Source organism: Aptenodytes forsteri, unplaced genomic scaffold (assembly GCF_000699145.1).
Source record: "Aptenodytes forsteri isolate BGI_AS27 unplaced genomic scaffold, ASM69914v1 Scaffold120, whole genome shotgun sequence".
NCBI lineage: Eukaryota > Metazoa > Chordata > Aves > Sphenisciformes > Spheniscidae > Aptenodytes > Aptenodytes forsteri.
The window spans coordinates 4,235,380-4,246,139 of NW_008795938.1; the positions used below are offsets into that span (position 1 = coordinate 4,235,380).

Here is a 10,760-nt window from a genome sequence, read left to right on the forward strand (position 1 = left end):
GGGGGCGGGGGTGCTGTGTGGCACACATAGGGTACAGCAAGGGTCTGGGGGTGCGGTCGGACCTGTCTGGGGTGCAGCAACGGAAAGGGGACGCAATGGGACCCGTGCAGGATACAGCGAGGGACCGGGAGCACAGTGGGACCCATGTGGGGCACAGCAAGGGGCCAGGGGAGCAGTGGGACCCGTCTAGGGCACAGCAAGCGGTCAGGGGGCCACTCAGATCCATGTAGTGCACAGCAAGGGGCTAAGGGCAGTGAGATCCGTGTGGGGCACAGCAAGGGGACTGGGAGACAGTGCGATCCATGTGGGGCACGGCAACAGGCCAAGGAAACAGTGGCACCTTTGTGGGGCACTGTGAGGGTCTGAGGACACAGCGGGACCTGTGTGGGGTGCAGTGAGGGGCCACGGACACAATGGGACCCATGTGGGGCACAGCGAGGGGCCAAGGACACAGTGGGACCCGTGTGGGGCACAGGGAGGGGCTAGGAGCGCAGTGGAACACGTGTGGGGCATGAGGATGGGCTGAGGGCACAGTGGGTCCCATGTGGGGCACGGGGAGGGGTGGGCAAAGCAGGCTGTATGTAGGGTGCAGCAAGGGGTGGGCACATTTTGTCATGGTGGGGCTAGGGGAGCAGTGGGACCTGCACAGGGAGGTGGGTGCACAGGGGATAAGGCAGGACCCAAGACCCCCCGGCCACCCTGTTGCCAGTGGGGGGGGTCCAGGGGAGGGTGGGGGGGCCATGGGGTTGCCCTCCCTGCCCCCCAGCCCAGTCACCCTGTGCCAGGGGAGAGCTGGGCTGGACCCTCACCTTCGTGAGACGCGTGGTATGAGGGGCGCTGGGGCCACCCCACCCTCTGCGTTAGCAGGATCAGGGCGACCCCAGGGACAGACAGGACCCAGCTGCCTCCTTGGAGGCTGAAGGTGATGGTGTGGACGTGGCCGTCTGAAGGGCAGTGCCAGCTGTGGTTACATGCCCAGAGCAGCCTGGTGCTGACACGCTGAGGCAGCTGTGCCATGCTCCGGCAGAGCCCCCCCAGCCTGGCACCTGGGTGCCCCGGGCTGCGCTCATCCCCCCTGTGCCCCAGGGACTGGGCTGGGGATGGCCCCACCCTGCTGATGGAGGGATAAATCAATCTGGTGCCTTGTGAGCGCCCCAGGAGAGCGGCTATATTGGGAGCGGGAGGAAATGGAGGGGCTTACAGAGGCAGCTGGAGAGCAAGGGCAGCCTGATGCTCTTTCATTATTGATGAGCGGGGTGTATTGATCCCGGAGCCAGCCACTCCGCGATGCTTCTTAATGGATCCTGAGATGCTGTGTCATTAAGAAGGACATTGAGCCGGGATGAGTGGAGACAGATGGGCCAGCAGGAGACATGGCTGAGGCTGTGTGGGACCAGGCTGGGGCACGTGACCGGGGTGCTTTGGGGTGCTGGACCAGATTCCCCTGAGACTAAGGCTGGTGGGGCTGGGTCCAGGGGGCTAGGCATCCCATGGTGGGCTGCAGGAGCTGAGCAGTTTGTGGCTGCCCCTCTCATTTGCTTGGCCAAGGGGCTGGGATGGAGAGTCCCTGGTGTGCCGTGACTAGCCGTGGGGTGTGGATCTTCATGTGGGATGGGGGCCATGCAGGGAAAAAGGCTAAAATCAGCAATTCCCATCAATGTTTCCGGCTTGGTGCTGTAAATCACCCTGATGGGAATCGATCCCTCCTGGTGCAGGCAGGGGGTTGTGGCTGCCGGGGGCCAGGGGAGGAGGCCAGGCGTGGGCAGAGACCTGAGGGCCCTCTGAGCCGGGATGCAGGGGGGTCTGGGCCCCTCTGGCCAGAGCCCAGAGATGGGGGCAGGGTATGGGGCTGAGTGCTTGGCCCCAAGGGGATGGGTGCCCCAAGAGGATGGGTGCTCAGGGCTGTGATACTGATGTTAGATGCTTTCCTAACCCAGGGGTGTGGGGCAGGCAGTGGGGAGCCTGCAAGGAGTGCCCACCCCTGCGTGGCATGGCATGGAGAGGGAAGCAGGAACTTCTGCCACAGCCACATCCATGTCCATGCCCTGCAATGGCACCACATGTCATCCCTCTTGGCGTCACCTTCCTTCTCCCAGGTGGTGGGGCAGGAGTTTGCTAAACTGAAAGCCGCTTGCCTGCCCCGCCACGTGCCCCCGAAGCTGCTGATGCCCAACATTCGCGGCTCTAAAGAGTGGGCACGGAGGGATGTGGGTGCATTGTCCTGTCCCGTGTATGGCTGCCTTGCACTTCCCCATTGCCTCTCTCACCGGTGCCTGGGCGACGTGCAAAGGCCCACGTCTCTCCTGCCACTTGAAAAAGCGCTGATATAATTAGGGCTGTGGTTGAGGGAATTACTGGAGCATCTGCCTGCAAAGCCCAGGTCCCACGCCTGGGGAGATGGCCAGGTGCTGCTGCTGGGAGGGGAGCGCATTTGGTCCTGACCCCTGCAATCCCCCTGGGCCTGGGACGGCCGCTTGGCTGGGGCGAGGGTCTCTGTGCTGCAAGTGCCCTGCGCTGGTGGGACTGCTCGAAACTGGGATTTGCAGGGATTTGCTGCCCGAAACCGGGATTCGCCCTCACTTTAGGCGTTATCTTCCATCATGCAGGAGTCAGGCAGCATCCTGCCACCCCATCTGCACGCTCGGGGTCCTGCCTGTCCCCCAGGACTGTGCACTCTGCCTCCTGCATCGTGGGTACGCCCTAAATAAATGTCTGGGGGCTGTATGCTCTCCAGCCTTGCAGGACCCCGTTCCCCTTGTCCTCAATGATGCTGAGGCTGCCTTTGGCCATTCACCGACCCCCAGGGGGGTGCGTGAGTAGGCAGGGGTGCTGCTGGCCAGGCAGGAGGCTGCCAGCTGGAGGCAGCTGCCAGCGTCACGGATAGCCCCGAGCATTGACCCTTCCCTTCTGCGCGGCTCCTGCAACCTGTCCCCGGGGAGCCGTCCAGGCGCCATCGATCCCCTCGCTCGGTGGCCTTTGACCAGGCAGGCTTTTGCCGCCGCTGCCGTGGGGGCCGGCTGCCTGGGGTGTCCCACCATCTGCCACCAGCTGTTGTGGCTCCCCAGCCCGTGCAGTGCCGTGGGCTGCCTTTTCCTGGTGCGTGCAATGGGATGGGGAGGGTCCCATGCTGGATCCCCCCATGGGGGGACCCTCAGCCTCTGCGTGCTGGGGAGACGCTGAGCCGCCCATCCTGGCTGAGAAATTTGGGGACGGTACGTTTCTGGGTGCGGGACTAGTGAAGTGGGGAAGCCAAGAGTGTTTATTTGAGGTATTGCGGCACTCAGAGGGAAACCATTTCAGACCCTGAAATGGGCTTTTGCCCATGCACAGTCCAAGCTGCTGCGATTTCCCTCTCCCCCGTGCCCAGGAGCAGCTCCCCACATCGCTGTGAGTTTCCCGTGCCCAGGGTGGCTGTGCTGGGTTTCTTCTCCCACCCATGGGCTGCCTCGCTGCCCCCGTGGGTGACCCTGTCAGCCCTGCTGCCTGCATGGCCGGATGCCCTCCAGCAGCAGGGACCCCATCCCAGGGCGTGGGGCTTCCTTGCTGTCCCCAGCCCTCCCTGCGCTCTGGATCTGGCTGGGGCGCTGGGCCCCATGCAGAAGGGCTGCGCGCCGGGGCCAGCGCCCAAGCGTGACATTCCTCCAGCACCCGCCGCCGCCGCCTCCTCTGTTGCTCAATCCCGGGTTCCCAGCCAGGCTGGCTGGAGCGGGGGCCCTGGTTTTCCGGGGGGACGGAGGAGAAAAAAACCCTGGTCGGGGGGGTTTCGGACACTCTCGGGTGCCCGTCCCCACGGCCCGTGGTACCCTATGCCAGCCCCACGCCGTCCCCACGCAGCACCTGGCTGGGCATCCCATCGGGGCTGGCCCAGCCCCCAGCAGCGGGTGGGGGCACGCGGGGCGGCCGGCCAGGGCCGGGGCCCGGGCACCCCCTTGCCGCGTGGGTCGCACCAGCGAGATGCTCTGTTTCCAATTAGCGCCGGCGGCCGCCGAAGGGTCTGGAATCCGGGCACCTATTCCTGCCGCACGGCCGGCCGGCCACGAACCCAAACATGGGTTTGTCTGTTCCCCAGGGGCCTCCGGCGTACAGCCCCGATGCCTCTCCCGTCCCCCCCGGTCCCCTGGCTGGGGCTGGCGGGGAGCAGCGGGGGAGCTGATGCCAGGCGCGACATCCCCTGGGTGGCTTTTGCTGGAGCAGAGTGTGCATGGGTGCTGGAGCAGGGTGTGTGCGGTCTGTGCATGGGGTGTCTGCCTGATATTTTGGAGCAAGGGTTCCCCTGTTCTCCTTTCCCCCTTCAGCCCAAGGTGGCTGATGGGGCAAGAGTGGGTCAGGGCCAGCGAGGGCGGTGGGGCTGAGTGGGCTCTGTGGCCATGGGGCATGTGGCATGAGAAGGCGGTGAGCCGAGCACTGCCCCATCTGCCTGCTCCATCCTCCTTGCAGCCGCCGAGTGTGCCCCTGGGGTTGCTCTGCCCCGTCGCCCCAAGGGAAAGCATCCCACCCCATGCCTGAGCGGGGTGCCCTCGGTGGGGTGGCATCGTCCCCCTGACGCCCTGCGTCTTGCCAGCAGTGGTGTATCTCTGTGGGCCGCCGGAGATGCTGCGGCAGATCATGCAGCTGGCGCAGCGGGAGAATCTCACCAACGGCGACTACGTCTTCTTCTACCTGGACGTCTTCGGGGAGAGCCTGCGGGGCGACTCTGCCCGTGACCCCTTCAAGCCCTGGCAGCAGAGCCCAGGCCAGGACTCAGGGCTGCGCGAGGCTTTCCAGGTGAGCTGCACCTGCCTGCCTGGGGACAGGGATGGGGACCTGACCAGCCTGGCCCCGGTGCATGAAGCGGGGTGCTGTGCTCGGTTACAGATGGTGCTGGTGATCACCTACCATGAGCCCCAAAACCCCGAGTACCAGCACTTCCAAACCCAGCTCATCCTGCGAGCCAAGCAGAAATTTGGCGTGCAGCTCAACTACTCCCTGGTGAGCGAGTCACCCTGCATGATGGGGCAGTGGGGACCCTCCCCATGGGGCTGTGGCACCTCACCAGGGTGCAGAGGGTGGGACACGGCCATGGGCAGTGCCAGAGGGGCCATCCCTGGTGGCAACAGCCACAGGCAGTGCCATCCCCACAGGGTAGGTGCGTGACCCTGGTGTGGGGTTATGGAGCCGTGGGTGCGAGTGTGGCCCCCATGTGGGACTGTGGAGCCGTGGGTGGGTGCGTGGCCCTGGTGTGGGGGTCTTGTGGCCGGGGTACCCCTGTGCCTGTGGCCACAGGTGCGCTGAGGTCTCCCCCGGCAGATGAACCTGGTGGCGGGGTGTTTCTATGATGGGATGCTGCTGTACGCCATGGTGCTGAACGAGACCCTGCGGGAGGGTGGCTCCAAGAAAAACGCCACCCACATCATCGAGAAGATGCGGGACCGCAAGTTCCAGGGTAAGGATAGGATGGGGGTGGCCGGGACAGGGTTGCCACGGGGGCGGTGTACCCGGTCCCTGTCCCACCTGGGTCTCTCTTCTCCCGCAGGGGTGACGGGGCTGGTGAGCATGGACAGCAACAATGACCGGGACACCGACTTCAACCTATGGGCCATGGGTGACCCCGAGAGCGGGCAGTACGAGGTGGGGGCCGGCACCGGGATGCTGCCGGCAGCCGGGGCTGGGGGATGGGATGCTGGGGGCTGGGGGGGTCTCAGCTCTCTCTGCCGTAGGTGGTGGGACACTACTCAGGTGTGGAGAAGCAGATCCACTGGCTGGGACGACCCATCCCCTGGGTGAAAGGGGCCCCCCCTTTGGACAATCCGCCCTGCGTCTTCGATGTGGATGACCCCTCCTGCGATAAAAGTGGGTACACCAGGTTCCCACATCCCTCGGTCCCCAGCACCCTTCCCTGTGGGTGCATGGGAACCTGGTACCCGTGGCCAGTCAGGCCACACTGATACCCCCTCATGCCAGCAGCCCCCCTCTCCATGCTGGCCATCGTGGCTTTGGGCACCGGCCTCACCTTCGTCATGTTTGGCATCTCCAGCTTCCTCATCTTCAGGTCAGTTGGGGCTGGGGAAGCCTCTGCCTGGGCACCGGGCACCCCTCAGCCTGTTGGGGGGGGCGGGCAGGGTGGGGTGATATGGGGGCCTGACCCCAGTGTGCCCCCCAGGAAGCTGATGCTGGAGAAGGAGCTTGCCAGCATGCTCTGGAGGATCCGCTGGGACGAGCTGCAATTCGGGAGCCCCGACCGGTACCACAAGGCAGCAGGCAGCCGGCTCACCCTGTCCCTGGTGAGAGCTGCCAGTCCCAGGGCACCACCCTCCTCCTGCCCCTGCCCCTGCGCCTCCCTCCCTCCCTGCACGACGCTCCTCCCTTGTTGATTCCCTACACGGCCCTCCGTCCCCTACAGAGCCACAGCCCCATTGCATCCATCCCCTACACAGCCCTCCCTCCCTACATAGCTCTCCAACCCCTATAGAGCCACACTTCATCCATCCCCTGCATGACCCTCCATCCCCTCCAGAGCCACGCTTGATCCACCCCCTACACAGCCCTGATCCCCTACAGAGCACCATACCTTGTTAAGCCCCTACGTCGCCCTCCATCCCCTACACCCCCCTACATCCCCTGCAGTGCACCATACCTCACCCTATAGGCTTCACCCTCCCTACAGAGCATGCAGAGCTTGTCCTGACCCTTCAGAGCTCGTCCTGCACCATCTCCTGCACACCCCTGGGTGTCCCTGCCCTGCTCCGTTGGTGCCTGTCACCCCCTGCCTTGGGGTCCCCACCCCTAACCCCCTCCTTCCCCGCAGCGTGGCTCCAGCTACGGCTCCCTGATGACCACCCACGGCAAGTACCAGATCTTCGCCAACACCGGCCACTTCAAGGTCAGTGTGGCAGGTGGGGAGCTGGGCCCTCCCCCCGAAACCTCCCAACCCTGTTGGGGTGCTCCCCCTTGGCTGCACCCCTGCCCTATGGGATGCCGGCACCTTCCTCCCCTCCCCAAATCTGCCCAGCGGGCGCTGACCTCTTCCCCCTTCCTGGCACCCCAGGGCAACGTGGTGGCCATCAAGCACATCAACAAGAAGCGCATCGAGCTGACGCGGCAGGTGCTCTTTGAGCTGAAACATGTAGGTTTGGGCACCCCGCCTGGGGGTGCCGGGGCTAGATGTGGGTTGTGGCAGTGGAGGGGGCTGGTGGGAGCAGCAGCGCATCCCCCCCCCCCAACCTCAGTGCCATCTGGGCTCCGCTTCCACCTCCAGATGCGGGACATCCAGTTCAACCACCTGACCCGCTTCATCGGAGCATGCATCGACCCCCCCAACATCTGCATTGTCACCGAGTACTGCCCACGGGGCAGCCTGCAGGTAGGGGGGTTTGGGGGCACCGGGGGTGACACTTGGGCACTCCAGGTGACCGGGCTGGGTTGGGTGTTGAGGACAGGGCTGTAGATGCTGGTGGCCATCTACAGCCCCACAAGACTTGCAGCAGAGCTGCCCAAGCAGGCATCAGAGGCCAGTGGAGGGGAGTGGGTGGGTGCCATGGAGCCTCCCGCAGCTGGGTGCTCGGTGAGGCTGGTGCTGGTGCCACCATCCCCTGGGTGCTTGGTGGGGTCCACTCAATGTGCTGCCCCAGGACGTCCTGGAGAACGAGAGCATCAACCTGGACTGGATGTTTCGCTACTCCCTCATCAACGACATCGTCAAGGTACCCAAGTGAGGGGCATGAGGGGCTGTGGGAGGCGCCTGAGGGATGCCAACTTCACAATGTCCATCTGTCCCAGGGAATGGCCTTCCTGCACAACAGCATCATCGGCCACCACGGCAGCCTCAAGTCATCCAACTGTGTGGTGGACAGCCGCTTCGTGCTGAAGATCACCGACTACGGGCTGGCCAGCTTCCGCTCACCCTGTGACAGCGAGGACACGCACGCCCTCTATGCCAGTGAGTGCCCACCACCGGGGACCGGGGGACCAGGGGGATGGAGTGGCCCTGACTCACCACCCCGTGTCCGTGTCCCACCAGAGAAGCTGTGGACAGCCCCAGAGCTGCTGCAGAAGGGGCACCTGCCCACCCCGGGCATGCAGAAAGCTGATGTCTACAGCTTCGGCATCATCGTGCAGGAGGTCGCCCTGCGCAATGGCCCGTGCCAGCCGTCGTGCTGAAGATCCCCGACTACGGGCTGGCCAGCTTCCGCTCACCCTGTGACAGCGAGGACACGCACGCCCTCTATGCCAGTGAGTGCCCACCACCGGGGACCGGGGGACCAGGGGGATGGAGTGGCCCTGACTCACCACCCCGTGTCCGTGTCCCACCAGAGAAGCTGTGGACAGCCCCAGAGCTGCTGCAGAAGGGGCACCTGCCCACCCCGGGCATGCAGAAAGCTGATGTCTACAGCTTCGGCATCATCGTGCAGGAGGTCGCCCTGCGCAATGGCCCCTTCTACATCGAGGGCATGGACCTGAGCCCCAAAGGTGAGGGTGGAGGGTGGGTGTGGGGCGGTCCCATCCCCACCGGGGAGGTCTGGTGCTCACCGTCGGCCACCCCCCGGCAGAGATCGTGCAGAAGGTGCGTAACAGCCAGAAACCCTTCTTCCGCCCCTCCATCGACATTGGGGTGCACAGCGAGGAGCTGGCAGTGCTGATGGAGCGCTGCTGGGCGCAGGAGCCGGCCGAGCGCCCTGATTTCAGCCAGATCAAGATCTTCATCCGTAGATTCAACAAGTGGGTGGCTGGCGAGCGGGGAAGGTGGCCCTGGGCGGGAGCGGGGACAGTCATGGGGGCGGTGGTTGGGGGGCATCTCTTCCCATGGTGCCAGCTACCTGCATCCCGGCAGGGAGGGCAGCACCAGCATCCTGGACAACCTGCTGTCGCGCATGGAGCAGTATGCCAACAACCTGGAGAAGCTGGTGGAGGAGCGGACACAGGCCTACCTGGAGGAGAAACGCAAGGCGGAGAACCTCCTCTACCAGATTCTGCCCCAGTGAGAGGGGGAGAGACGGGAGCGTGTGGGTCTGGGGGTTGGCATGGGGTCAGCATGCACCCGCTGCTGTGCAAGCATGGGGTCCCTTGCCAGCTCTCCATGCCGGCGTAGGGCAAGGGACACAGGGGAAACAGGGGGTTTGGGGTGGGAGCCCACCACCATCCCCCCTGTGATCGCCAGCTCCGTGGCGGAGCAGCTGAAGCGCGGGGAGACGGTGCAGGCCGAGGCTTTCGACAGCGTCACCATCTACTTCAGTGACATTGTGGGCTTCACCGCCCTCTCAGCAGAGAGCACCCCCATGCAGGTGAGAGCAGGGCTTTGGGGGCAACCCCCCTGCGGGGCTGGTGGGGGGACTCATACCCTGGCAGTGCCATCCCTGGGGCTGGGGGGACATGCCTGCTCCCAGCCCCAAACGCACCCTTGCTCCATCCAGGTCGTGACCCTGCTGAACGATCTCTACACTTGCTTCGATGCCATCATCGACAACTTCGACGTCTACAAGGTGAGGGGGGGGGTGAGCAAGCGCAGGCCCCCGCAGTGAGGCGGGCAGCAAGGAGCCCGGGGTGTACTGGCTCCCCCTCACCCCGCAGGTGGAGACCATCGGGGACGCCTACATGGTGGTGTCGGGGCTGCCGGTGCGCAACGGGAAGCTGCACGCCCGCGAGATTGTCCGCATGGCCCTGGCCCTGCTCGAGGCCGTCAAAACCTTCAAGATCCGGCACCGGCCCAACGACCAGCTCCGCCTGCGCATCGGCGTACACACCGGTGAGCCCCGGCGCTGGCCGGCACCGCGGCTGGGGGCTGCTCACCCGCCCACCCTGCAGCAGCCCCGGGCATCTCTGTGCCCGCAGGTCCCGTGTGTGCCGGAGTCGTGGGTCTGAAGATGCCGCGGTACTGCCTCTTCGGGGACACGGTGAACACTGCATCCCGCATGGAGTCCAACGGCCAGGGTGAGCCATGGGGCCGGCAGCTGGGGTCTGGTGCCACGGGTCATGCCCCGCTCTCGGACCCAGCCATGTCCCTTTTGCCCCTCTCTGCCACCCAGCCCTGAAGATCCACGTCTCGTCCACCACCAAGGAGGTCCTGGATGAGTTTGGCTGCTTCGAGCTGGAGCTGCGCGGGGACGTGGAGATGAAGGTGAGGGCGTGGGGACCCTGGTGGGGTGCCAGCCCTTCCTGCTGCAGGGGCATGCAATGGGTGGGTGGGTTCAGGGCTGGGACCCCTTGTCCCCCTCAGTGCTGGGGACGGCACCCAAGGAGCAGTGGCGGGGGCAGGGAGGGTCTCACCACCCCCCTCCGCCCCCCAGGGCAAGGGGAAGATGCGGACATACTGGCTGCTGGGCGAGAGGAAAGACCCCAAAGTCATCTGAGCTCGGCGGCAGTGGCAGAGCCCCCAACCCTGATGGGGCCACCATGCTTCCCAGCGCCTGGCCCCCCCGGATGCACCAACAGCCCCCCGTCACCGCAGCCCACCACCACCACCGCACTGCTTCAGCAGGGCTCGGGCACGGGGGACCAGTGGCCATGGCACCACCTGCCCCCCTCCATCGGCACCAGCAAAGCCCACCTCCCCCCGCAGCCTCTGTTGGAGGGGGGGAACCGGCCCCGATCCAGCCTGGGGGGGACCCTGTATCCCCCCACCCTCCAGGGTCCTGCTGCCCCTGCCCTCTCCCCCGCAGCTCAGCTGGCTCTGAGCCGCTCCCGGGGCCTGGCTGCCCCGCAGGGCACTTTGCCGTCTCTTTTTAGTACCCGGCCCCTGGCAGAAGTTGTGCCCATGTCACCCCCCTCCCCCCGGGGGGGGGGGGCTG

General features: G+C 65.5%; 1 protein-coding gene across 1 annotated transcript in view; it reads left to right on the top strand.

Moving 5' to 3' along the window:
* Window positions 1–10,354, top strand: part of NPR2 (natriuretic peptide receptor 2) — a gene marked incomplete at its 5' end in the record, with an annotated part of 11,190 nt that extends 836 nt beyond the window's left edge. The window contains 22 exons of the mRNA XM_009285239.2: window positions 2,097–2,211; window positions 4,565–4,764; window positions 4,855–4,968; window positions 5,287–5,422; window positions 5,513–5,607; window positions 5,697–5,829; window positions 5,944–6,028; window positions 6,140–6,260; window positions 6,785–6,859; window positions 7,025–7,102; window positions 7,235–7,339; window positions 7,608–7,679; window positions 7,756–7,915; window positions 8,290–8,445; window positions 8,526–8,694; window positions 8,807–8,953; window positions 9,134–9,257; window positions 9,387–9,455; window positions 9,544–9,718; window positions 9,805–9,903; window positions 9,999–10,090; window positions 10,260–10,354. Of these exons, the coding sequence (XP_009283514.1) occupies window positions 2,097–2,211; window positions 4,565–4,764; window positions 4,855–4,968; window positions 5,287–5,422; window positions 5,513–5,607; window positions 5,697–5,829; window positions 5,944–6,028; window positions 6,140–6,260; window positions 6,785–6,859; window positions 7,025–7,102; window positions 7,235–7,339; window positions 7,608–7,679; window positions 7,756–7,915; window positions 8,290–8,445; window positions 8,526–8,694; window positions 8,807–8,953; window positions 9,134–9,257; window positions 9,387–9,455; window positions 9,544–9,718; window positions 9,805–9,903; window positions 9,999–10,090; window positions 10,260–10,322 (2,583 nt within the window). The remainder of the gene's footprint in view (window positions 1–2,096; window positions 2,212–4,564; window positions 4,765–4,854; window positions 4,969–5,286; window positions 5,423–5,512; window positions 5,608–5,696; window positions 5,830–5,943; window positions 6,029–6,139; window positions 6,261–6,784; window positions 6,860–7,024; window positions 7,103–7,234; window positions 7,340–7,607; window positions 7,680–7,755; window positions 7,916–8,289; window positions 8,446–8,525; window positions 8,695–8,806; window positions 8,954–9,133; window positions 9,258–9,386; window positions 9,456–9,543; window positions 9,719–9,804; window positions 9,904–9,998; window positions 10,091–10,259) is intronic.
* Window positions 10,355–10,760: the final 406 nt, after the last annotated feature.